Here is a 27,100-nt window from a genome sequence, read left to right as displayed (position 1 = left end):
TCAGATTACTTTCCTTCAGATCACTTCTCCCTTCTTACTCCATTATGGCAAGCACTATATCCTGGGTTAACTGAAATACTGTCCTAGCTGATCTTCCTGCCTCTAGTTTACCCTCACTCTAGTCCTCTGACAATGAATGCTAAGTGGATGTTCCTAAGTAATTTCTTCAATTTATTGATTACTGATCAGTGGCTCTCCACTCCTAACCAAATTAAGTTCAGGCTCTCATCAACATGGACACTGCCTACCTTCCAGCTTTCCTACTCCCTTCCTTTATAAGTGTTAACAAAGAGAAAACCTTACTCAGGCCCGCCTTGTGCTTTCCTGACTCGAGCGACAGGGACCATCTTTCCTGCTCCTGTCTTACCTATTAAAACCTTTCTCATCCTTTTAGTCTGGTGTAGGCAGGATTGGAGATGACAGCGGACCAGAGGTTTGAGTTACTAAGGCAAAGAGCTCTCCTCTGCAATATAGAGATCATAATCCTTATATCAGGTAGTCATGTAAACAGCAAATAACATTTGTTGAATTGTTGGCATTTTCCCATTCACATTTGTTGAACCAAAATGCTGTGTTTTGTCCCCACACATTCTAAAATTCACACAAATTGGAGTTTATGTAAAAATTTATTTGACCAAAATGTAGAAAAAGTGATACTATTACATATGATACAGTTGCAAGAATCTAAATGGAAAGTGTGGGTTTTATTCAATTGCACAATTTGCTAGTGTATCTCCTGGGTAGTGTGGCGCTTAATAAATAGGAGTGAGGGGCAGAGGATTCAGATAAGCTATAAGCAGGGTGATTTTTTTAGTCAGAATTGTAAACTTGAGTTGGCCCCCACACTGCTGGGGAATGTGGAATGTTTCAGCTCTGAGATGTTAACGGAGAAAGCAGAAATATAACAAAATATAACACATTTTGTGCAGCCCTGTGTATAAAATACTCCATATCCAGTTTAATCAGGAGTTTCTTGGTCTTTCATTAACTTGGTCCTGAAGAAGGAATTAAAATTCTAGATAAGTAAATCTCCAATTTGCCATTCTCTCGAGTATAGAGATGAAGTTACGCCAATTTTTTAGTTTTTACTTTGCTGTCTGAGAGGGCCATTCTGCCTAATATTTGTTCACAGAAAAACAGTCTTGCTCAATTACTGATGGTTTTGAAAAAGACTGCTTCTCTGAATAGGACTGAATTCTCCAACATTCATTCCTCCTGAGTGGATGGCCTCATATCAGAGCAGATAAGCATGGGTCATTATTGGAATAAGACATCAGCTCCTCAAAAAACTTTAGATTGAAAGAAACATATAGAAGAGCATATCAAGGATCTACCCAAAACACATTTGGGTAATTATTATGACTCTTTTCTAAGCATTCTCATGCTGACTGCTCAGAGGATGTCTGTTCTGTTCTGCATGGTGGAGTGCGGAAAAGAGCCGGGATGATCAGATTAACCTGTCCGTGGTTTATGACTTCCCACAGTAACCCCACCCCCGCCTTTTTGGGTCTGGATGGAAAATCCCCACCCATTTTAATGTGATGATCCCTGGCCTCCTATCACGTGACCAACGGTGGACATTCTCCCAACATTTTAAACTGACCCATGACTAGACATCAGAATCTGTGTTTTCAAAGTGTGGGGTTGTCTATTCTCCCAGGAACCAAATGCCCTCAGTCTTAAAAGAGAGTATGTATGCTCAATATGAAATACCCTGCCTACCTTAGGAATAGATGCAATTTAAGGATAAAAATAGACCTGAAAAAACTGGTGTCATTTTGAAAAACAGGAAGGAACAGATTAACTGGTGCTCAAAGCTTCTCTGATACAAAATATTTGGTCATGTATTCATAATTTGCTTGACATTTCCAGCAAAGCGAAGAGGCAATAACAAAAGAAACTTCTTACAAGAGAAGAGAAAGACACGGCGCTCTGGAGTTTCTGTTGGAACAAGACTCTTCTGTTTTGGTTATATACAGTTTAGTTCGTTTAGTGTCTGATCCAGTGTCTGATGTAAGCCCACGTTCTCTTCTTTGGCCTGGGCAAGTTTTTCTGGTGAAAATTAAGAATGAGGGAAAAAAATTAATAAGCATCTTTATTAAAAGGGGGGGGAGTTTCTAAACTCCATATTGTCAGAGTGAAAGAGCAGAGAAAGTACTTTGCATTTTAATCATAGAACACCATGAACTTCTGGATACTAAATACCAAATCTGGGAGTTAGATAGGGTTGGAAAATGAAATACAGGGTACTTGGTTAAATTTGAATTTCATATAAATAAAATTTTTAATGGAAGTGTATTGCAAATGTTGCTTGAAATACACTTATGCTCAAAATTTATTCATTGCCTATCTGAAATTAAAATTTAACTGGGTGCCCTGTATTTTAATATGCTAAATCTGGCAATCCTACAGTCAGAACACCTGGATTTAAGCCCCATGAAGTAAATGCCATTTAACCTAAGTCATTTAAACTTTCTAGGTCTCAGTTTCCCCATCTGTCAAATGAGGGTAATACCATTGTGTGGCAGAGGGTTATTATGAGAAACAAATGAGAAATGCTTCAGAACTTATAAAATGCTACACAAACATAAGCTTTTAGTCTGAGATACGGATGAGTTAATACATTTTCTCTCTAGTGCTGGTTAGTCCTTGAACTTATGGAAGGGAAATATAATCCTGTAACCCATCTTTCCTTTGGAGCTTCTGAGAATAGATGTTTAAATTCCAGGAATAATTGTGTTACTGTTTCTACATGTCCATCTATGTGTCTACAGCAGTCAAACTCCAGGTAAATGCAAAATGACTGAAATTTAAGCCAGACTGCTGCTGCTGCTAAGTCGCTTCAGTTGTGTCCAACTCTGTGGTACATTATTAAATGGTTGAGCTGATGAAACAAACGAAAAAGCAAACAACCCCCCCCCCAAACTAAACAAATCAACAAAACTCTAAGATGCCACCTAGAGCTATGCATGACAGAGCACGAGAGAAAACTGGTTTGCAACGAGGAATGGCTGATAAGGGACTAGGCCAAGACTCATTAAAATACCAGAGGAAAGCAAAATACCTCATAAAATGTGATATGATCAGCTTGGAAATATTCAGAAAGAAAACGACTGCAAAAGATGGCCACCTTTCAACTACACCTACTGAACTTTCATTCGATGTGATCCTTTAAGAAAAAACTAGTGCCTTACGGTCTGGGAGGATTCTGTCAGAGAATAGAGACCTAACACAGTATCTGAGTGCCTACTGCATGCAAACCCATTTCTTCTCAGTTATCTCATTTAATCTGCAAGAACTCAGCTATCACTTTTATTTTTGCAGAAAAGGGCTAGACAGCTCAAGTGGCAGAGCTGGGGTGCAAAGCAAGGTATCCCAACTCCAAATCCCGACCTCACTTCACCTTGCCACTTGGATTCCCTGGCCTCTACTTTGTTATTAGGTCTGAGAGAAAGTAAGAGTCCCTTAAAGTGTTAATTGCCCTTGACAAGTGTGACAGCAAACCCCGCCCTCCACCCACCCCACCACACTGTCAACAGGTAGTAGCAGATCGACCATAGCCCTAATCTCTGAAGTTCCACCTAGGTGATTAGTTAGGTAGAATGACTGGATAGGCAGGGCTGCAGTTATTTCAAAGGGTGGAGGCTACATATGTCTGGAAAAATCCTAGGAACAAATACATGGAATGAGCAAACAAAAAACATCCACCCCTATACCATTTAATCTTTCCAGGGTCACACTCATGGCAATATGTGAGGGGAGTGGCTTATGCAGAAGTTCAGGGGGGAAGGCAAGAACAGAGCAAAGTTGGGGGTGGAAGGGTGTGGGTAGTTTAGTAAAGTTGTATTTTGCAGGAATGGACATAAAGAATTGTGACAAAGGTTCCCACCTGAATAAAAAAATTACTGGATGAGGAATAAGTTATGGTGACCAAAAATAAATGATCTACTCAGAGGTTTTCATGCCACCTTCAGGTTCAAGGGGAAATCTAGAAGATGGCTTGGACTTCAAAATGTTAGTGCTTCTGGGACAATTTGAGGCGGTGGTGGTGGTGGGGTACAGGGGAGGACTGGATAGATTATTTGAAATTTGTGGATTCTCTTGGGGAAACTGATGAGCTTTTGGTCGCTAGAGGTTTTTAACACCCACACACAAACTTTATGCTGCTGCTTGCTGCTGCTAAGTCGCTTCAGTCGTGTCCGACTCTGTGCGACCCCATAGACGGCAGCCCACTAGGCTCCCCTGTCCCTGGGATTCTCCAGGCAAGAACACTGGAGTGGGTTGCCATTTCCTTCTCCAGTGCATGAAAGTGAAAAGTGAAAGTGAAGTCGCTCAGTCATTTCCGACTCTTAGCAATCCCATGGTCTGCAGCCTACCAGGCTCCTCCGTCTATGGGATTTTCCAGGCAAGAGTACTGGAGTGGGGTGCCATTGCCTTCTCTGCACAAACTTCATGAGCCCTCACTAAACCAAAGTTCCTGGTTCTAGTTAACTATGAGGGGAGATACGTGTTGCTCAGGAAAGTTGCTTTGGAACTCAAGAATCACCTCAATTCCTTTGTTCAGCATTCTAGCAGCTTCCATTCCCTTGCCCTGCTATGGGATGCCCTTTAATTCCTTACAGAGTTGTTTTCTAAGGGTAAGGAATAGAGGTGAGCTTCTCTGGTGAGCTGCCTCCCACAACTGGGAGCTGAAGAGGTGCTTCATGAACAATGAAGACATCGGGAAGCCCAGACACCATTCTTCAAGTATAACACAGAAAAAAACAAGAGAAAAGGACTAAGGAGACCAAAATGCTATTGCCGCTGTTTGAATGCACAGATGAAGTTCCATCCCAAGATAGCTTTTTTTTAGAGATAAGCCCGCTGGTTTTTGCATGTTCTGCTGACTCTCTTAAGCTGCTCAAGAGGTTGGATGAGTCTCCATTCAAAACAATTTCTATGTAGGGAAAAACCGCTAGTGGCATGCAGATACAGATAGCTACTGCATTTGAGAGCTCAGGCCAAGTTGGCTCTTGTTTTGATGTTGTCAGAAAAGAATCATATGAGCATAATTTTCTTTTTTGAAACCAGCTCTTCACGTGAACCACTCACTTTTGGTTGCAATCCCTCAGGCTATGGCTCAAAGGCAGCAAGTGGAGAAAATGAAAATGAGAGGGCATGAAAATGAGGACGGTCTGTCTTTATTTCAGTCACACAGTCACAGACGCAGCAGCAGCAGGCTTGAAAGATCAAACCAGGGGGCAGGAAACTGGAACTTCTAGAAGCCCCCAGGAGTGGAGGCGCCACAGTGAGAAGGCAGACTTCAGTATTGCTAGGACAGAGGGTGGCACCCCAGCCACCTCAGAGAGAGGTCGTGTCGGTGAAAGCATGGGCCAGCTCCTCGCTGGTAGCTTTGTATGTGAGCGTCTGAGTGTACAGCTCATCTAGAGCGCAGAGGTCCCCAAGGAGAGAGTTCAGAAGAGGTACAGGGGCTAGAAGGCGAGGGTTGGAATGGAGAGCCACACATTGAGAGGAAGAAAACAACAGAGAACAAAGCGCGAACTAGGACAAGGTTGCGTCTCGTGAAACAAACGAGAAAACATAAGACCTACGGAGTGATTTCTAAGTGGAGTGAAGCTCTGCAGGGGACCAGCCATAATGAAACTTTAGAAAGAGTGGTGACTAGAACCAGTGAGAGCTTCTCCCCACCAATCTCCCATCCCAGGTTATTTGACTTTGCAGTGATGTCATCCAGTCCAAAGGTCATACTTTGGAATGGGGGCATTTTGCCTTATATGGAAACCTCACTTCTCAAACCAAATACCGGGACACATGGTCTGAAGAACGAGTTCTGTACCCTTTCTGGGTGGGACAGGCAGTTTGGGAGAACTGAAATTCCAGGATTCTGGAATTTCCGGGTGACTCCGCGAAGAGCACAGGGCAGAATTTTTTTTAAAGATGAAACACTTCAAGAAATTCTGGGATACGTGGGCACCAGACTCACAGACTGGAGTCTTTATTCAGGTCTCTACGGTCTCTAAATTTCCATTTTCTCATATTGTGATAAGCTTTGCGCTCTCTGGGAGAGAGTTTCCATAAAACATGCAAGGCATTTAAAAAATGTGAGGCGTCTCAGAAATGAGCAAATTGAAGGAAACTCGAAAGAGCTAAAAAATCAGCCATATTTGGATCTCTGTACTTACATATGGAGTTAATTACGCAGAAATATTTTAGTTCTGGAAAAATGGCAACACTAGTTTGAATCTGATTTTGCACTGTCCCGTCCCAGGGCTCCAGACTTCCAGATGTGACATCACTCTGCTCCCCTGACGTGGATGAAGCCCAAACCAGCCTTTCCAGATTTCCCCTGACTGTGGATGTGTCGTGTAAGGGGGAGGCAGAGCAAACACAATTAGATGGTGATTTCATACCTTCCAGGTCATCAATTGTCTTTTCCAGTTTTGCAACTGTTCTCTCTGCAAATTCGGCACGGGTCTCAGCCTAGGGCAGAAGAAAGGAGTCACCAGGACTGCTTCAAGACCAACCCCAGGAGAATCCTGAGCCAGCTGGGTGGGAATCACACTCACCTCTTTCAGTTTGTCGGACAGAAGTTTAATTTCTTCTTCATATTTGTCCTCCTTTTCAGAATACTGTGGTAGAGATCAAAACACTACTTTTTAAAACGGAGGGAGCAGGAGGAAAGCACAAGAGAATGCACATTCCCTGATGCTTGGAGAAAAGTGCATGCTTGAAGCTATGAACCTGCCTAAGAAGCAAAGTAGAGACAGGCACCTTTCCAGGCAGATGAAATGGGAGGGGATCCCTCTGGGATGGGACTGATCTCAGGACCTGAGCTGACAACTCAAGATACATGTGTGATGAAGACAGAGGCAGATGAGTGAATGGAAACATGCCTCTCAAGGCCCTCCACAGCAGCTGGCCTAGTCTGGGTTTCCAACCCCACTTCCCACCAGCTTCCCGCCACTTCCTAACCCTCTTCGGAGTACTCTCTGGTCTCCCAGCCCTTGCCTATGTCTGGGCCCCCAGGCATGGAATGTCCCATTCCTTGCTACTGTCTGTCAGAAGGTATGTTTGCCTTTCAAGGCTCAACGCAGGTGAGTATTAGCCAACCTTCATCATCTGCCAGCTGTGTCGTTAGCACCAATCCCAGTGTACAGATTAGGAAAGAGTCACGGAAGCTAGCTAATTTGTCAAGGGTCACATGGCTACCACCTGATCAAACCACAGCTCGAACCTGATTCTGGAATATGAGCTCCTGGCCGGCATCCTGCTCTATAGTTTCTGTTTTCCCCCTCTAATAATTTTACTTATTTTTGGCTGTGCCGGGTCTTCCTTGCTGTGAGGGCTTTCTCTAGTTGTAGCAAGTGAGGAGGGCTGCTCTCTAGGTACACTGCACAGGCTTCTTACTGCGGTGACTTCTTGTGTTGCAGACCACAGGCTCTGGGGCGCTCAGGCTTCAGCAGTTGTAGCTCCTGACTCTAGAGCGCAGGCTCAGTAGCTGTGGTGCATAAACGTAGCTGCACGTGCGATCCTCCTAGATCAGGGGTCAAACTCTTGTCTCCCGCACTGGCAGGCGGATTCTTTACCACTGAGCCACCAGGGAAGCCTCTACGGTCTTTTCTAGGGTCACCTCCTTGCGACACCTTTCGCAGCTTTTCCAGAGTCCTTCTGTGGAAGCCCTACCACACCCTGGTTACTTTGTCAACCCTTCTACTCAACTAGACTACAAGCTCTTTAAGAGCAGAAGATCACCGCAGCATCTCTCCCAGTGACCAGTCTCTGGCATACCCACATTTATTCACCAACTATCCCAGCATGAAATACCCACCAGGCACCACGCTGGGACTAATGACACAGCTCTAAACGAGACCAACAGAGTCCCGGTCTCTACAGTCTAGCAAGGAAGGCATGCAATTAATTATAATAAATGTGATCAACCCTCATGATAGGGAAAGAAGTAGGTGGGGCTATGCAGCTGAGAAATACCTAACCTAGATGAGCAATCCGGGAGGGGTGAACAGGGGGTTGCCAAGCAGAGAGAAAAGGGAGCAGCCACTCCAGGCTGACTGGACAGAAGGTTCAAAGAAAGCACTGGAAGTGACCAACATGGAATGTCTGTGAAACTGAAGTTCAATGCAACTGGAGGGGAGTAGGAGGAGGGAGAGTGAGGAAGGGCTGAGAAAGGGGAACTCAACAGCAGGGGTTGGGAGGGGAGGGAAGGAAGGTCACGGACGGGTCTGTACGTTCTCTCTAATGTAATGACTAATGCTTTCTCCTGTAATGACTGCTTTGGGTACTATTTCAGCAACAACAACAAAAAAGCCCAATTCCACCTGTGATTGCTGCTCAACCTTCTAAGAAGTATTTCTGGAGGAACCTGGGGATTTGGTTGAGAGAGAGGCTCTGTATTTATATGATGAGGCTCAGAATTCCCTAATATGAGCCTGACCAGGTCCCGATCTCAGATTCTAAATGCATCTTCAGGGGACTTCCCTGGTGGTCCAGAGGTTTAGACGCCTCACTTCCACTACAGGGAGTATAGTTTGATCCCTGGTCGGGAAACTAAGATTCCACATGCTGCCTTGTATGGCCAAAATAAATAAATAGATAAATAAGTCCACCTTCATCGGAGGTTGAGATAAAAGCTGGCATTAAGACCCTATGAAAGAGGGAAATCTAGCCATCGGACACCCTTTTCTATAGGAGAAAAAAACCTGGCTGCTGGGTACCAAAGCTACTGTTAGCAAATACAGGTCAGATCCCCGATACGCTGGCAGGCTCCTGCGTTCCTAGGGGGAAGAAAAAAGTCCAGCAAATCACCCTCCAGCTCAAGCCAACCACCAACCTTTTCAGATGCAGCCTCTAGTGACTTCAGGTTGTTAGTGACATTCTTGAGTTCTTCTTCCAGGTCACCACATTTTCTGCCCAAAGACAAAAGAGGATTTTTGGTGTCTTATCTTTTTGTACAAACCGCAGTCTCCTAAAAGAAGTTTTCAAAAGGAGGAATCCGCACTGCCAGGGGCCCCCAGAAGGAATGTGGGGAAAAATGTTAATGGCTTTCTCTGAGACACAGTACTTGTCAAAACCCCATCGTGCCAGGCAAAGGCGCGGCAGGCCAAGGAGTATTTGGGAGGTTTGTAAAGCTCCTGGGACTTGGGCTCCTGCCAAGTCTGAGGCAACAGGGACTTGTGAAATCCACGATTGATGAGGCTGAGTCCGGAAGGTGTTTAAGAATGAGACGCAGTGCAGGAGGCTGGGAGAAGGCAATCCGAGTTTACACCGGACACGCCAGGAAACAGGCCTGGAACGGATTTTGGAAACCAGATCTCTCTCAGCACTGCGGGAATGCTCTGGGGAGCTTGATTCCTCACCCGAGTCTGAGGGGAGAGGCTTTTGGGGTTTCGTGGTGGCGGTGGGGGAAGGGAGCTTGTGGGGACTCTGGTCAAGCTTCTCACCTTTCCTCGCCACCAAGAATGTGTCCTAGCCAAACAATGACATCAACAACAAGGCATTTAGACACAGACACGGCAGTCTGCCCTCAGTGTTCCCTTAAGAAGGCACAGCCTCCTAAGGATTCCTCTCTGGGAAAACGGGACTTCTGGGCTTCTTGCTACTGCCCGACACACAAAGGTATTCCCAATACCTCTGTGGTAAGAGTCAACGCGTGGGCAGTACTTCCCAGGGCGGTGAGAACAAACGGTTGCCTGTCACTCTTTGTCAGCCAGGGAAGCAAAGAGGAGGGACTGATGGATGAGTCCCAGACACCCATCCACTTGACCAGAGGCCCTGGTCGGTATCAATTCCCAACATAACTTACTCCCTCCCAGCTCCCCTACCACCCCCCATCCACCATGTCCAGAGCTGAGCTGGGCACCACCCAACCCCGCTTTGCCACTCACAGTTCGGACACCTCGGCACGCTCCTCTGCCCTCTCTAGCTCACCCTCCAGGATGACCAACTTACGAGCTACCTGCAGAAACAGGAAGGACCAATTAAGACACCCCCAAGGCCCACATCTAATAGGATACCCCACCCCCACCTGGCGCAAACAGCAAGGCCACATCCAGCAACCTTGGGGCTTTCTGCTGCTGCTCCAGGTCTAATTTCCAAACCTAAATTCTCTCCTGTGGGCCCCAGGAAGGGGAAGGAAGAGACGGGGCTGTGCGGACAGGCAGAAGGAGCAACTGAGCTTTCGTGGTCTGAAGACCCACAGCCAGGGACCACAATTCCCCATTTTAGCCTAACGCCCAGCTGGAGGACAAAAAAAAGGGATCTGATCACTTCGTTTCCCCTTTAAGTCTAAGTCCTGACTTGTCTGAGTGTCACAGAATTTCCCAGGACTTCTGGCATTGTGGAGATACGGTTTCCTAGCCAAGTGGCTGTCTTCGGAAAAAAACAGATGTGGATGCAGAAGGACAGCTGAGCTGACCAAGAGCTTCCTTTAGGCGGCCCCAGGGTTTTCCCTATCACAGGTCCATTTCCTCCCCACTTCCTGCTACTGCCATTCACCAGCCCCACTCCCTGCCACTCACCTCCTCGTATTTGCGGTCAGCCTCCTCGGCGATGTGCTTGGCCTCTTTAAGCTGCATCTCCTGAATCTCCATCTTCTCCTCATCTTTCATGGCGCGGTTTTCTATCACCTTCATCCCTCTGCGAGGAGCAGAACTTGTCATTGCCTCCAAACACACATCACCACCTCACTGCACACCTCCAGGCATCTGCTCATCTAAACACTTCACTGACACCTACCAAGAACCACACTCCAAAGAGGAGACTAGAGCTGCTCACACTCACGTGCATCTTTGCAGGATGCCAGGCACCATTTTTTAAATGTCACAACCCCCATCCCTAGAAATAGGTACAGTACCCCCATTTTACAGAGGAAGAAACTGAGGCATAGAGGAGCTAAGTAACTTGTTCAAGGTTACACAGCCAGTAAGAGGCAGAGCTGGGATTCAAACCCTGGTGATGTGGGTCCGGAGTCCACACTCCTATAGTCTCTCACTAACTAGTAACAAGGGGGACTTGTACGCCAAGTTACCAGGATCTGATCGAAAGTCTGGGCTGGCCTGGCTGTGGGAATGATGAATTCTGCTGCATTGGGGTGGGAAGTGGGGTAGGGAGGGTGCGTTTGTATGTCACAAGGGGCTTCCCAGAAAAGAGTCCACAAGTGAACAAGGAGAGGAAAGGTATTCTTCAGTGAGAGAGAGAGCTATACAAGAAAGCCCCAGAGAATGGATAAAGAACATGAGATACACACATACAATGGAATATTACTCACCCTTTAAAAAGAATGAAATAATGCCATTTGCAGCAAGATGGATGAAGCTAGTGGTTGGCATATTCAGTGAAGTCAGACAGACATGAAAATTGCTCAGTCGTGTCTGACTCTTTGTGACCCCATGGACTATACAGTCCATGGGATTCTCTAGGCCAGAATACTGGAGTGGGTAGCCTTTCCCTTCTCCAGGGGATCTTCCCAACCCAGGGATCAAACCCAGGTCTCCCACATTGCAGGTGGATTCTTTACCACCTGAGTCACAAGGGAAGCCCAAGTCAGACAGAAAAGGAGAAATATTGTATGACACTCCTTATATGTGGAATCTAAAAAGAAGTGATACAAATGAACTTATAAAACAGAAAGAGACTCACAGACTTATAAGACAAACTTATGTTGCTGTGGGGGGAAGGGATAGTTTGGGAGTCTGGGATGGACATACACACACCGCTAGATTTTAAATGGATAACTAACAAGGACCTTTTGTATAGCATAGGGAACTCTGCCCAATGTTATGTGGTAGCCTGGGAGGGAGCGGGGTTTGGGGGAAAATGGATTCATGTATATGTAGGGCTGAGTCGCTTGGCTCTCCACCTGAAACTATCACGACATTGTTAATTGGCTATACCCCAATACAAAATAAAAAGTTCAAAAAAAGAGAAAGCCCCAGAGGAATCAAAGAATATGGCAGGGAAGTCAGGGTGGTTGCACCACAGGCCGCTTGAATGACAGGCTAAGGGTTTTGCACCGAAGGAACAGGGAACCACAGGAAGGTTTCAAAAACAAGTGTGAATGGAAAGCAGAATGGTGGCTGGGACTTCAGCGGGAAGACCAGGTAAGAGGCAGATATCCACAAAGTGATGGGTGAGGATGGCCTGAGGTGAAGTGGATATGTCCACTGGGGGAAGGACGCTGTCCTGGGAACAGCTGGAAGTGGCCTACAACTTCTGACCATGAGATGGAGCTCACCGTGGCCTGCACTCTGTGGAGTGGACACAGTAAACTCAGATATCTCCAAAGAAGAGGCCAACGAGTATAATGTATCAGTGTGTGTCGGGCCTGCCCACAGCAAAGGACCATTATTATACTTCTAATAAACATTTCCATTCGGACTGTCACTGCCCTTCTCAGCTAACTGTTTAAACACTCTCCAGGCCCGTACTGGGCTTTCCAGGTGGCACAGTGGTAAAGAATCTGCCTGCCAATGCAGGAGGCGCAAGAGACTTGGGTTCGATCCATGGGTTGGGAAGATCCCCTAGTATAGGAAACGGCAACCCACTCCAGTATTCTTGCCTGGAAAATTCTGTGGACAGAGGAGCCTGGCGGGTTACACAGTCCATGGGGTCACAAAGAGTCAAACACAACTGAGCATGTGTGTCTGTACCAGGCCCTGAGATCAGCAAGCTTGGAAAATCCTCTGCAGTCAAGGAGCGATCAAAGGGACTAGCTCACGGCCCCATCGGAGAAGGCAATGGCACCCCGATCCAGTGTTCTTGCCTGGAGAATCCCAGGGACGGGGAGCCTGGTGGGCTGCCGTCTATGGGGTTGCACAGAGTCGGACACGACTGAAGCGACTTAGCAGCAGCAGGAGCAGCAAGGCCCCATAGTAAATGGCAGTGGAAGGACTTAAATCTAGATTCTTCAGCTCCCAAGTACAGAATTCTTTCCACCTAAACAGTAGTCTCTAACAAGGGTGCCATCAAAGGCTACTGGTAACATGACACCGACAAGCGAGGGGCCTTCTGACCTGGGGAGGTGCGAGAAGTGAGTGAGACACCTGGCCAGGCCGGTCTGACGGTGAACAAGGGGAGCACCTTAGCTGAGGCCCCAGGCACAGCTGCGAACACCTTGTGACTGGATCCTTCATACTCCCAGGCGGCCGCCCTGAGCTCGCGCCCTCTCACTCTATGAAGTGGCTGAAGCAGAGCCTCGCTGCGCCCTGCGCCCTCCCTAAGGGCCATTCCACTGTACGGCAAAGAAACTTCCCGCTTAGGCAACTCAGAAAGTCAGTCTCCAAGATTCTCCAGTTGGTTTAGCCCCTCTTTAGGTTCTGTAAGGGTGCGACAGAACCATCAGGAATGGATCCATGGGAGAAGTTTATACCAGAGAACTATGGTGCGCGAGTGCCAAGTTGCTTCAGTTGGGGCCGACTCTTTGCGACCCCGTGGACTGTAGCCCGCCAGGCTCCTCTGTCCATGAGATTCTCCAGGCAAGAATCCTGGAGTGGGTTGCCACTGCTCTCTTCCAGGGGATCTTCCCGACCCAGGGATCGAATTTGCATCGGTTGTACTGGGAGGGGGGTTCTAGCGCCACCTGGGAAACTTGAAAACCATGGTGGATGAGTCCAGTGAGATTTCTGGTGTGATGCTGTGGCAGATACGTGAGGACCACCGGTCCAGCCCGCACCACCACCACACAAGGAACCCACTGACCATCGCACAGAGACGGCCGCTTCTGTGAATTACACAATCTGCCCATAGTCCTCCAGAGACTGCTCCAAGGCGTGCTGCTTGAGAGGACACAGCACCCTGCTGGAGGCAGCAGGAGGATGCCCTGGAGGTAAGAAGTGCTATCAGTTGCAAATACATTAATTGGAGTGGTTTTGTGCATGTCCCTGACACACAGTTGTCCAGTGACTCAAGGCCTGAAGCACTGCTAATAGTTATTCATGCAGACAGCCCATTTCCAGTTTTCATCCCCCGTCTTCTCATATCACCCTGGAAACCGATGTCTTGAGAATGCTGACAACCACATGCACAGTGACTTTCAGAGACAACAGGAGACACAGCGCTCTGTGGACAGACTGCTGACGACAGTCGCAGCTACAGCCTTATATCTGCCCGTTTTTTGCCTTCCTCTGTCTGGTGGTAGTTTTCCTTCATAACTGCCACGTCAAATGCCTCCACACACAGCATGATGGTTTACAAGGTATTGTTGCCCATTTATATGTATGTGTACACACGTGTGTCCTTGGGATCTCACTGACTCTCACCCCAGCTCCGGGAGGTTGGCAGTATGGCAGGACCTCAATTTCCCAGAAGTAAACGCTCATGCCACCAGGTTCAAAGCGTCCTTACCTCTCACTCTCATCTGCAGCCTTTTCTGCCTCCTCCAGCTTCTGCAGGGCTGTGGCCAGTCGTTCCTGAGCCCTGTCCAACTCCTCCTCAACGAGCTGGATGCGTCGATTGAGAGCTGCCACATCACCTTCGGCCTAGGGAGGTCAGAGGTGGAACCAGGTTAAGAAGGAAAAAGGTCAGCCAGCCTTCCACTCACACAGTGCCCTTTTCTCCAGCTAACACGCTTCCCCCACCAAAGCCCACCCAGGAATCCAGGCGGTAAGGAATTCAGACTGTCTCTTCTGGACAATGTGAATTTTCCATATGATCTTTTCCGCCAAATGTCATTGAACACTCCCCACAACAGGACAGGCTGTCAAGTCATTACGGGCTTCCCTGGTGTGGCACCAGTGGTAAAGAATCCATCTGCCAGTGCAGGAGATGCAAGAGACGTGGGTTCAATCCTGGGTCAGGAAGATCCCCTGGAGGAGGACATGGCCACCCGCTCCAGTATTCTTGCCTGGAGAATCCCCATGGACAGAGGAGCCTGGCAAGCTACAGTCCCTTTACAGGGGTTGCAAAGAGTTGAACACAAGTGAGCACAACACTCAAGTCAATACAGGACAGAGAGAGAAGTAAGCTGTTATCTTCCAAGAGGATGGTGTTGGCCTCTCCATGGGACTTCTAGAGAGCAAGGCCACCAAGCAACCGGCTCACTCTGTCATATAAGGTCTGCTCCTAGCCACCTGAATGGTAAGACAAATGCAGGACTCTGGACGCCTCAGTTATATGCTGACCGTACAGTTGGGGCAGTGGGGAGTGGGGGTGCTGAGTGGGGGCAGCCTGACTGGAACTCCATCCTTAATCAAGGCTGCCTGAGAGATGTTGGGACAAAATGATACAAGAAAGCAAAGAAAATGTGGTTACAGGCACTGAGAGGTGGCGGAACGGTTTTACTGGCTTTTCACCTACAAGGAATGTAATAAATACGTTGGCATGCATAAGAGCAACAATTCAAGGATCAAAACGTACTGGTCAGAATCCTTGCTCCGCAAGCGTTCAGCCATGTGGCACGGAGCAGGCAGCCTCCCTGCTTGCTTTGAGCCTATCCCAGGGCCTGTTTCCTTCATACCTTTCTGGGGACTGTAATGCAAGGGTGTGGCATTGCAGCTGGCATGTGGGAAGTCCCACAAAGGGCAGCTCTTGCTGCCATGATTTCTCCCCCATTTAATCCTCGTGGATCTCACCCATTTTGCAGCTGGGAAAACTGAGAGATGCAGGAGAAGTGAAACAGTCTTTTTCAGTGTCTCAGAGCTGGCAGGGAACAGCTTCTTGAGCCCTAGACCAGGGTTCTTCCCTTGCCAAATCTACACTCTTGAGTCCTGTGGGGGCTTTGAGGCCTCACACTTAGGAATATTGAGAACTGGTTAAAACGGGGCCCAACCGACAGGAGAAGTATAAAGTCACCCTGGCTTCTTCAGAACAAGACAAAGAATCTCTGAACGGGGGAGGGCTGTAAAAAATTAGTGGAGTAACAGAATGAGGCCAGAGTTGCTGAAAAAACACAGACTCAGGAAACTTTTCTCAGCTCCACTATCCTAATTGCGGAAGGAGAGGAAATTCCCCCAGGTGTTTCTGATCACAGCTTCCTCCAGAACACCAGTTTGGAGAATCCATTTAAACCAATGATGAGCTATTTTAAGAAATGTCACCCACTCCTTCCAAAGAGTGGGTGCTTTTTATTCTTCTTAAAATTAGACGAATCTTCACTCCTTCAGCAACTGGGGCAGGAATGGACTCCTCCCCTCAAGTTTTTTTAGTACACTCACAAAATTGTGTAACCAACACCACCATCTAATTCCAAAAGTTTTGTCACCCCAAAAAGAAACCTCACACCCATCAGTAGTCAAGGCACTGATTTTTCAGATCACGCGGTGGTGCCTGATTCATGAGTAGGTTTTTTTTTTTTAAAAGAGCCCCTCCTTTTATGGAGGATTCTGAATCCTGTCAACCATGCTTTTGGCACATTTTCAACTATCTGGAACGGAAATAGTTCTGAGATACATTCTTCTATGTACAGATATACATATATATGTATTCTTGAAAAACTGCTAGTCACTGCTAGTCATTTTGGGCTCCACCCCTTCCTGCAATCAAAGCTTCTACACGCTACAAAGGATTTTCCTTATAAGGTAAAAGAGGCTTGCTAGATACATGTGGCAAAGCAACAGGAAGATGTCGGTTAATCACACAAAAATCTAAACCAGCTGTCGGGAGGCAGACCCAGAAGTCTGCCACACGCCGGCTCTTGGCTTTCTCTACAAGAGACTGAAAAAGGCCTCCCCTCCCCACTGGGCTTCATTCCTTCTGCCCAGGAACCTTCTTAAGGCTTTCTCCCCTTTTCCTGACCAAGAGAAGCACGCTTTGAAAAGTGAACTTTTTAAGAAGTTCGAAACTTTTCCAAAAACATCTTTCCTCCCAACTGGATGGTCCCACTCCTAAGTCTTGGCTCCAAGCTAAGGGCCATTTTTAAGCAGGAGTAATTGTCCTCCAGCGAGATGGCTTGGGATGAGATCAGAGGGAGGGTTATGCCGGTTACGTGTGTGAAAGAGGCCAAACCAGCTACTGTTGGGAGGCTTACACCAGGTTTCTGAGGGCTCTTCACGCCAAGGCGGCCCTTGCAGGATTAAAGGCTTTGACTCCAGCCAGCACGGAAACAAGTCTTTGGGGGAGTGGGGGGCGGTTCTTACCCAGATCTGTCCATCCCCACAGCAGTGCCCTCTGCCTGGGCATCTTTTCCACTTCTGGGGTCCCCACCCTGAGTCTCAACACTCCAGCTTTCTGATACCCTGGGCCTCCACACTCTTCCCCTAACTTTCTTTCTGAGTCTTTGCAGTCTCTTGTCCCAGCAAACTCTTACTTATTCTAAGATTGCTCACCCTCCATAGTGAAGCCTATCCCACTGGCTGGTTCTTCCTGTCATGCTCCCAGTTAACAGAACACAAACCCCCGCGGCCCGCCATGGTAATCAGCCTTATCTGTCTGACTCCCCTTGCCCCCACTAGGCTGTAAGCCCCTCTACGGGGAGAATGCGGGGAGAAAAGCGCAGGAATAGAGCATCTAGTAGGTGCCAGGCAGAGAGGTTTTCCTCCACAGTCCCTTCCAGCAATCCTACCGGGGGGAGGGCATTATTGTCACCTCGACTTCGGAGACACGCTCCTCCTAGGAGTCAAGTACTAAGTGGGATGGGATGGGATTGGAATACAGATCTCTTTCCAGTCCCAGAGGTGGCCACCACCCGTCCCGTCCCAAGGGGTCATCAAGGGACAGAGAGAGGGCGGTGACCCCCCCGCCCCCATTCAGCCCCAGGCTTCGCATTTTGCAGCGGCCGCACACAAAACGACCGTGGGTCTAGGGGCCCGAGCTAACATTCCAAGGGGCTTCGCGAGCCAGGCAGGGTCCCGCGGCCCTCGTTCCCGCAGGGGACCAGCTGGGGAGGGAAAGGCCGGCGGCTCTGAAACTGAACTTCCGCCCCCCGCCTGGAGCAGACACGTCGCCGCCGCGCCCCTGGGAACAGCTGAGAAAGTTCGGCAGGAACCGGGAAGCCCTGGAGGTGGCGAGAAAGTGCGGCGCCCGCACCCCCACCCCCTCTTCCAGTATCGGCCGGTCCAACCCCAGACAATAGAAGCTCAACGTTTTCACTCTCACTTCCCGCTCCTAGGTGGAGCCGCAGCTCCCCGCCCTCTCCCGCCCGGACCCGGGCGCCGGCGGCGGCGAGTCGGAAGGCAGCAGGGTGCCCCCTACCTCCACTCCCCACTCCTGGATCGCGCACCCTCGCCTTACCCCCCCCCCCCATCTCTCCCATTTCCCGCTCCACCAGCCCCGCCCGACCCGGATGCGGCGCCCCCTCCCCCCGTCCCAGGCCAGGGAAGGAGAATGGCGGTGGAGGATGGGGTCTCTGCAGCCGGTCCGCGATCCGGAGCTCTGGGGCCCGAGGGTTTGAAAGTGGGATCAGGAGAGGGCGACAGCGGATGGCGGGCGGGGAGCGCGAGAAGCGGGTGGCACCGGGAAAAGGGAAGAAAGGAGGGTGACGGCGGGGCCGGGGGTGCGGGAGCCCGGGCGCGCGGGGCCAGGGCGCGGGCTCTCACTTTCTCGCGCCGCTCGCGCTCGCCGTCCAGCTCGCGCTGCAGGCCCTGCGCGCGGTCCTCCGCCTCATCTGCTTGCTGCTGCAGGGCCTGGATCTTGCGTTTCACCGCCTCCAGGGAGTTGAGGCCAGCCATGGCGCGGAGGCGCACGCAGCGGGCAGCGGCGGGCGCTCGGTTCGGCTCGGCTCCGGCAAGAGCTGCAGCAGCCGCGCCCCGGCCCCCGAGCCTTTGCCTGCACCGGGGCCGCCCCCGCCTCTCCCCGCCCCCGGCCCGGCCGCCGTCGGGGCGATGAGGTCACCCGGCCGGGCAGCCGACGTCAGCACCGCTGGGGGAGGGCCTGACGTCGGCACCGCTGGCCGCAGCTGCTGGAAAGTGCCCCTTTTCTGGACTTATTTGGAGAAAGCTCCGGGAGGCACCGCCTTCTACTCTTCCTCCTCCTCTTCCTCGAGCGCTTCCCGCCCGCCCGGCCCCCGGGCTCCTGCCCGGCCCGGCCCGGCCCGGCCGCGGGTGCCCCAGTTACTGGGCACGTACGTCGGAGGCTTTCTTCTCTGTCAGCTCCAGCTTTTCCTGCGCGTCTTTCAGGTTCTCGGAATAGTTGTCCAGCTCATCCTCCGTCTCCTTAAGCTTCTTCTGGAGGTGGGTTAGTTCCTCCTCCACCTGGGGACAGATCGGGGGACGCATCAGCCTGGGGGGCCCCGTCCTGGCGGTGCAGACGCGCCCCCCACACTCCCAAGAATCCAAGTTTCCTGATCTGTGAAACAGGGAGAAAACTGTTCTGCCCCACTCACTAAATGCAACACTCATACCTGTTAACATGGCTTTCACATCCTTCCCTTGTCCTGGGACCAGCTGTGTTTATCTTTTTGGGGGGTCCCCCAGTACTCTTGCAGAATCTATCACAGCTTTTGAGAAACAAGTCCTGCCACGTTTCCTAGAAACTCGGGTTCAATTTTGCAGCCTCCCGGGTGGAGTCTCATACTCTGGCCTGGACCATCCCCCTACCCTCAACCTTCCCAACATTGGCAGCCAGACCCTACCTCTGGTGAGAACCTGCCATGGCTCCCTATTGCCCAAAAGAGTGAAAAAATGAAAGTGTTAGCCACTCAGTCGTGTCTCACTCTTTGTGACCCCATGAACTGTATAGCCTACCAGGCTCCTCTGTCCATGGAATTCTCCAGGCAAGAATACTGGAATGGGTTGCCATTCCCTTGTCTAGGGGATCTTCCTGATCCAAGGAGCCACCCTGGAACCTGCCATGGTTCCCTATTGCCCAAGAGAGTGGTTCTCACAAAATACCCTGAAGGTTTGAAAGGCTCAACCCCTGCCCCCGTCCCCGACTCCTGGGACTTTGTGAAGCTTACTGGAAGGGAGCTACTCCTTAGAGATCACTTTCTTGGAAGATTCAGGTAAGGGCTTTTCAGTTCTTCCAGTCTGGCTTGTGTTTAATAAAAATGTCCCCAACACTCCCCAAATTTTCAGTCCTTTTCATTTATCCAGAGAGTCTTGCCCCCTCCTGGCACCCCCAGTTTGAGAAGTCCGATGGAATATGAAGACCCCTTAACCTTTCCATCACCCCCCACCACACCAGTCAAGGGCCAACTCAGAAAGCTTCTCTGTCACCCTCCTTCCCTCTGCGCCTCCCCCTCCTGCCCCTAACTTTGGGCTGGGGTGCTCGGTCCCGCTCAAGTTTTGATCTGACTTGATGTCTCAGGTGGTTTGACCCCTGGTCCTATTCATGCTGCCAAGGTGAGCACACAGCCCTCATGGGCCCTGCATCCTCCTCCTGCTTCCTCCTGATGGCAGGAAGCCCAGAGAGGTGGAGTGACTATCGGTGGGTCATACAGCACTGGATTTGAACCCACATCTGAACAAGCCCTCCTAACCGACCTACTTTTCTGCAGCCCCCAGTGGCTTGCTCCTGTTCAGTCCTGAGACAACGTGCAAAATGTGCCAGGAGCTGTGTGTGTTGTGTATGTGTTTCATGTATGCATGTGTGTACACATGCAGATTCTTAAAAGGGCTGCTATTCCAGCCTCCCATTCCCAGGACTTCTGAGTGTCTTACTGATGAGCTGAGGAATGGAAAAGGGGTGAGGGATCCGAGGAGGAGGAGGGTGGCTGCAGCTTCCACCTACAACAGGGTCCACCGGCCCTGACCTTGACATCTAGGCAAGGAGCCCGGAAGGCTCCAAATCCCCGTTGTCTGACCCTGTCCCCCTTTCTGGCCTCTGTTGTCATCTGCAAAATGGAAGCCTTGACCTGGTGGTCTCCCAGCACCCTGGCAGCTGCTTTTGAACTTCCGCTTTCATGGAGAAAATGAGCCAGTTTCCTTAAAGAAACAGGTCAGCCTGACCCAACATCCACCTGACTTCCTTCCAGCCCTGTACAGTACAGCATTCCCTAGGTGCTAGGATGCATTGGAGAAGGAAATGGCAACCCACTCCAGTGTTCTTGCCTGGAGAATCCCAGGGACGGCAGAGCCTGGTGGGCTGCCATCTACGGGGTCGCACAGAGTCGGACACGACTGAAGTGACTTAGCAGCAGGACTTCCCCTGACAGTCCAGCGGTTCAGACTCTGTGCTTCCACTACAGGACATGGGTTCGATCCCTGTCAGGGAACTAAGGTCCTGCCTGTGGTGGCCAAAAAATTTTTTTTTCTATAGCAGCATTTCCTGGTGCTGTGTGCCAGGCACAGTGCTCTTTTAACATGAAAGACTGAGGGCAAATTCTGCACTGTCGGCTCGTTTGGCGGGTGTCAAGATTGTTTTTGATGACTTTTTCTGGACAATAAAGGGTGGAGACTGTGATAAGGTGGGCAGGGGGCTATGAAGCAGTTAGAATGTGCCAGTGTCACAAAAGGGGAAAGTGAAAGTGAAAGTGAAGACGCTCAGTCGTGTCCGACTCTTTTCGACCCCATGGACTGTGGCCCACCAGGCTCCTGTGTCTGTGGGATTCTCCAGGCAGGAGTACTGGAGTGGGTTGCCATTTCCTTCTCCAGGAGATCTTCCCAACCCAGGGATCGAACCCAGGTCTCCCGCATTGCAGGCAGACACTTTACCATCTGAGCCACCAGGGAAGCTCAAAAGGGTAAACAGTCCCTAAATGAAAATGGGACCTGCCTGAGGCCCTTTAGAAAGGGCATTTGAACCCTTGTCAGTCTGACTTCAAAGCTGGTTTGCTTGACCGCTAGGCTAGGCTGTGTGCACGGCCCAGCAAGCCCTCCTCCTATTGACCTCCCCACCCAGGTCCCTCCCCTGGGTGGTCTGCACTGTTGTAGACAGGCCCCTAGTCCCTGTCCCACCCTCTGGCCCCACCCTGACCCCTGGGGCAAGGGTATGCTTCTGTGTTTGGCTCTGTCTCCCTTAGGGATTTCCCCGATGGCTTAGCTGGTAAAGAATCCACCCACAGTCCAGGAGACCCAGGAGATGTGGGTTCAATCCCTGGGTTGGGAAAATCCCCTGGAGGAGGAAATTCTCCAGTATTCTTGCCTGGAGAATCCCCTGGATAGAGAAACCTGGAGAAGGAAATGGCAATCCACTCCAGTGTTCTTGCCTGGAGAATCCCAGGGACCGCGGAGCCTGGTGGGCTGCCGTCTATGGGGTCGCACAGAGTCGGACATGACTGAAGTGACTTAGCAGCAGCAGCAGAGAAACCTGGCGGCTACAGTTCAAACGGTTGCAAAGAGTCGGATTCTACTGAGTGACAAAGCACAGCACACCCCCTGGGGCTGGAGCGCTTAGTGAAACAGGCTTACGTCACTCTGGGCTCCAGTATCGCCCAGCACAGAACTGGGCTCGATGTTCACCATGGAATCCCAGGGGAAGTTTGCATAATGGAGCCAGGTCTGAAAAAATAAGTAAAGCTGACACGGGTCGGGTTCCTGTCCCTCTGAATTGCACACACACAAAGCACCTAGGATGTGTGCTGTCTTGCTGGGGAGGCTGAGGCTCGCACTGGCTCTCCAAGGTCTCCCTCAAGTTCCTTCTCGGAGCCTCAGTTTCTCTGCCTGTAAAATGGCCAGGAAGGTCGTGGACGGCAGACCTTAGTCCCTGCAAATGGGGCCTTTGGGCTGGGCTGAGGCAGGATGTGAGGTCAAAGGCCAGTTTGGGGCGGATGTCACTGCCCTGCGAGGGGCGTGGGCAGGAAGCAGGCCAGGGAGGCCCAGCCCATTCCCATACTGTGCAGAGAGGGCTTGGAATGGGGGCTTTGCTACAGGATCCCTGAATGTCAGGCTGGCCCAAGACCCATGCTCTCTGGCCTCCTGAAGCATAAGGCACTCTGAATAAGCTTAGCCTTTCATGATCTCCTGCCTTTGTTCCCAGGCAGAATGGGCTATCTGCTCTATAGGGCTCAGGCTTCTGCTTTGCACCTCTGGAATCTTACATACCCTCTATCAGAAGGCATCATTTGCCCCCATTTCTCAGATGAGAACACTGAAGGAGCTCAGTGAGAGAGCAGCAGCAATGTGCCCCAGAGTTAGATGATCTGGCCTGGAGGTGAGCACAAGTCCATGGGGTAGCAAAGAGTTGGACATGACTGAGCATGCATGCATGCACCACCCTAGTAGGCAGCTTTGGGCAAAAAAAAAAAAAAGAACAGAATGAAAATCCAGTTGGAGATCAGAGACCCTATCCCTGCCTCCTTGGCCATGCAGCTGGTGGGATGCTTTGAGGAGCCTTCTCTTTTGGGACTTGTGTCTGCCCTGGGGCTTCCCTCATAGTTAAGTGGTAAAAAAATTCTCCTGCGATTCAGGTTTGATCCCTGGGTTGGGAAGATCCCCTGGAGAAGGAAATGACAACCCACTCTAGTATTCTTGCCTGGGAAATCCCATGGACAGAGGAGCCTGGCGGGCTATAGTCCATGGAGTCACAAAAGAGTCATACAAGACCGAGCAACTGAACAACTGCTTTGGTAGAATATGCTATATCAGTCACTCACACCTTAGTGCGAATTAGAGCCATTAAATTGCTTTTATCTGAATCCCTGGCTAAAGCCCTCATGCTGAATGCTTAGTCGCTCAGTAGTGTCCAACTCTATGCAACCCCTTGGAATGTAGCCTACCAGGCTCCTCTGTCCATGGGGATTCTCCAAGCAAGAATACTGGAATGGGTTGCCATGCCCTGCCTCAAAGCCCTCATGGTAAGTGCTAAATGATGGATGGAGGCCGCAGCTCAGGGCCAGCACAGGATGGGCGTTTGTGTTTGCCAGGGAGGGAGGAGGGTTTGTGGCAGGGAGCACTGGGGGTGGGGCTGTCCTGTGCGGATATGTTACAGCGCACTTAGGGTAGCTCCGGGACACTGGGGGATGGGGAGGCCCAAAGGGGAAGTAGGGTGGGGTAGGAAAGAATCCTGAGTTAATGGAGCGCTTACACTGTGCCGGGTACCATGCCAAGGGCTCCACCTGCCTAGTCACCTCTAGTCCTCCCACAGTGGTAAGGGAAGCAACACTGTCATTTCCTCATTTCACACATGTAGCCACAGAGGCACAGAGAGGTGAAGCTGGCTTCCCTGGTGGCCCAGCGGTAAAGAATCTGCCTGCGATGCAGGAGACCTGGGTTCAAGCCCTGGGTTGGGAAGACCCCGTGGAGGACAGCATGGCAACCCACTCCAGTGTTCTTGCCTGGAGAATCCCATGGACAGAGCAGCCTGTCGGGCTATAGTCCACAGGGTCACAAAGAGTCAGACATGACTGAGGTGACTTAGCATGCAGCAAGCATGCCCAATGCCTGAACTGTGAACCTGGCCAATCTGAGCTCAGAGCCTGCACTTTCACCTGTTGAGCTGGCCTGGCGCCCAGGATGGGCAGGGCTGGGCACTTGGTGTCACCATCCTGGGCGTCTCCTGGGGCTTATCGGAGACCCTGAAGCTCCCCAGGGCTTGGCAGTTGACCCCAGGTCAGGCAGGCTACTGTGGGAGGGATCAAGACCCCCTTCCCTCCTCTTATTGGCTGCTCTGACCACCCAGACCCAGACAACTGACTCGTGTTCTCTGCCCCACGCCAAGGTCTTGGGACTATCCAGCCCAGCCCCCTTCCATTGGCTCTCTGATGGATCCTTGTTGTCCAGGCCCCCTGGGAATCTTATCCCCAAAGCTCTGAATCCAGGGCCTCTGCCTGCCAGAGGCACCCCCACCTTCCCCTGCCAGGCTCGCAGCAAGAGCACCCTCAGAGACACATTGAGATTCTCAAGTTCACCCTCAAATCTCTACCCACCCTAGCCCCCAAACGCTCATCAGCTGCCATTGCAGCCAGTCACAGCTGCCCCACCACACACCCCATACTCTTGGCCACACTTCCCGATCTGTCACCCACACTCAGACACAGATACCCCAACAGAAACAATCATGCAATAGGCGCACACATACCCTGACACACACACACACACCCATGCCAGCCCAAATGCAGTCACCTCAACACACACACACTCACCCTGACACACACAATTTCAATATCAGGTCAACATGTGTACAAGAACACACAGCTAGTCTCTTCCCCTAAAACCCAGGGCAATACCACCATCAACACACACTCAGACTCACAAACACATCCATACTTTTTCACACCCACTGTCAACAGCTACACACTCAGGTCTTCCTCGGCACACATATTCTCAGTCACCTTCAGGTCTCCACAGAGCCAGAACACACACAACACACGTAGACACACAGATGCTCAGACACACACAAATACCTTCTACATACACACAGCAGCCCTAAACCACCCCTTCTAACACACCCCGCACGGTGAGCCCCTCACCCCAACACACCTCCTCAGACTCTCGTCTTTGCACACACACACACAAGCAGCCCACACAAATGCCCCTCCCTTTCTTACGCACTTTCCCACTCTCTCTCTCTCACTCCTTTGCTTCCACTGGCCTTGCTGGAAGTGGGTCCAGTCGGCCCCCTCTCTCCCAGCCCAGGGACCCCTCCAGGGAAGACAATAGTCCCCTTACTCTCTCTCAGCCAGAGCATCACCCCTTGTCTCAGCCCCGGTCTCCCAAGTCCTAAGGTTTCCTGAGATTCCCACCCTCCACCCCAGAACTTCACCAGCTCAGAGAGGGTGCTGGACAGCCTGGCGCGGCCCAGCGGAGCTACATCACCTGCTTGCACTTCTCCTCGGCAGCTTTCTTATCCGACTCCGCCTGCTCGGCCCGGTCGATGGCGTTCTCCTTGTCCAGCTTCAGCATCTGCATCTTCTTCTTGATGGCCTCCATGGCTGGGTGGTGGGGGGCAGTGGGCGCAGAGGGGGCTGCGGCGGCTGTGGCGTCAAGTGAGCAGCCAGGGCGGCGGAGAGGCCCTTATAGGCTCCCGGGGTGCGCCGCCCTGCTGCGGGGTGAGTCTTGGAGGAGGCCCAAATGCAGGCCGCCTGGGCCAGCCGCCACTTGCTTGCTTGCTCAGGAGGACTTGGCCAGCTCACCGGCCTCCCTGCAGCCCTCGCCTTATTTGGGCCTAGGATTTTCTCAAAGGGAAAAAAAAAAAAAAAAGCCAGACCCATTTCCATTTTTAACCTGGTGATACAGGTCCCGCGTGGGCAAGTGGGCACAGCGCTGGCCCAGGAGGATGAGGCTGGCCTGCGCACCGGCCTCGGTTTCCCCATCTGTGGTTGGGTGGGCTGAAGAGGGCTGGTGGGTGGGTGAGAGGAGGAGTGAGGTGGGCAGAGGCGGCTTCTGTTCTCCCTTCTCCTCCCTCCTTCTGGGTCCCTCCAGGTACTGGGGATCGGGGCTGCACCCCTGGGGGCCTCCCTGGATAACTCCCACCTCTGTGACCAGCCTGTCTCCTTATCTTTATCTTCTGTCTTCCTTTCGGTGACCGTCTCTTGTGTCTCTCTCCATTTCTCTGTCTCTTCTGCCTTTGTGTCTCTCTCCATGTCTTTTTTTGTCTCTGTGTCCTGTCTGTCTCCGTCTCTCTGGATCTTTGTATCTTTCTCCATTTTCCCCTTCCTGTCTCCCCATCTCTTTGGGCCTTTCCCCTTTGGACTTTCTCTGTATCTTTGTCTCTCTCCCCCTCTCTGTCTCTTCCTCTATGTCTCTGTTTCTCTCTGTCATTTCACCTGCCCCTGTGGATCTGGCTCACCAGGGCTAGATGGACCCGGGCTGTCTTTCTCTAGGAATCTCTGGGAGGCCAAGGCAGGCCCAGACCAGACTCTGAACGCCTTCCTTAACTCTCACCCTCTCCCTCCCCTGCTCAGAATCTGGCCACGGCTCTCCAGCACTGGTAGGAACAGGAAGTGGCTTACCTCCTCAGCTTCTCACTCAAGACTCCTGCCCACTCCCACCCCTAGCTCTCCTCCCACTCAACTCAGCTCCTCCACTGCTTCCCAAGCAGGGCATTCCTATTATTGTTATTATTTGATTATCTGTTTTGGACTGTGAGCAGCTTTGGGGAAGTCCTGTTGCCTGAGTCTTGTCTGTGGCCCTCTGAATGCAGCCCTGGAAGATCAGAAAGTCCTTATTAATTCAAATGAACAATTCCCTCTGTACAGTCACGCACTCGCTCATACATTCACACAGAGACACATCTCTAACTAGGAAACTTCTATTCATCCTGCAAAACCCAGATCAGATGGCCCCTTCCTCCAGGAAGCCCTCCTGTACTGTGGACAGAGCTCTGGACCCCCAGCCCA

At 50.9% G+C, this 27,100-nt stretch overlaps 1 protein-coding gene across 4 annotated transcripts; it reads right to left on the bottom strand.

Annotated features, from left to right (window-relative positions):
• Positions 1 to 607: 607 nt before the first annotated feature.
• Positions 608 to 25,898, bottom strand: TPM4 (tropomyosin 4). Of its 4 annotated transcripts, none has more exons than XM_027548085.1 (9): positions 25,578 to 25,896; positions 19,011 to 19,136; positions 14,356 to 14,489; positions 10,533 to 10,650; positions 9,900 to 9,970; positions 8,846 to 8,921; positions 6,567 to 6,629; positions 6,411 to 6,480; positions 608 to 2,052 (listed from the first exon to the last, which is right to left on the bottom strand). In XM_027548085.1, exons 1-9 carry the CDS (start codon positions 25,689 to 25,691, stop codon positions 1,970 to 1,972), a joined length of 855 nt encoding a protein of 284 aa, XP_027403886.1. In that variant the 5' UTR covers positions 25,692 to 25,896; the 3' UTR covers positions 608 to 1,969. The 4 variants fall into 4 exon arrangements, with proteins under 4 accessions (XP_027403886.1, XP_027403887.1, XP_027403888.1 ...); XM_027548087.1 differs by lacking the exon at positions 608 to 2,052 and adding an exon at positions 5,341 to 5,423 and having other exon boundaries at positions 25,578 to 25,898; XM_027548086.1 differs by lacking the exons at positions 19,011 to 19,136; positions 25,578 to 25,896 and adding an exon at positions 18,483 to 18,826.
• Between the last annotated feature and the right edge of the window lie 1,202 nt (positions 25,899 to 27,100).

The sequence above is a fragment of the Bos indicus x Bos taurus genome, chromosome 7 (assembly GCF_003369695.1).
Source record: "Bos indicus x Bos taurus breed Angus x Brahman F1 hybrid chromosome 7, Bos_hybrid_MaternalHap_v2.0, whole genome shotgun sequence".
Classification (NCBI taxonomy): Eukaryota; Metazoa; Chordata; class Mammalia; order Artiodactyla; family Bovidae; genus Bos; species Bos indicus x Bos taurus.
The sequence above is the reverse complement of the archived record's forward strand: the minus strand, read 5'-3'. Positions and strand labels throughout refer to the sequence as shown.

What these genes read in the sequence shown, in the direction of transcription:
- TPM4 (XM_027548087.1), bottom strand. Translation starts at nt 25,691, where the DNA reads ATGGAGGCCATCAAGAAGAAGATGCAGATGCTGAAGCTGGACAAGGAG. An exon ending in CGTGCCGAGGTGTCCGAACT is followed by an intron (nt 8,922 to 9,899) that starts GTGAGTGGCAAA and finishes GTCTTTGGGCAG; the next exon opens with AAAATGTGGTGACCTGGAAG. An exon ending in TAGAGGCTGCATCTGAAAAG is followed by an intron (nt 6,630 to 8,845) that starts GTTGGTGGTTGG and finishes TCTCTACCACAG; the next exon opens with TATTCTGAAAAGGAGGACAA.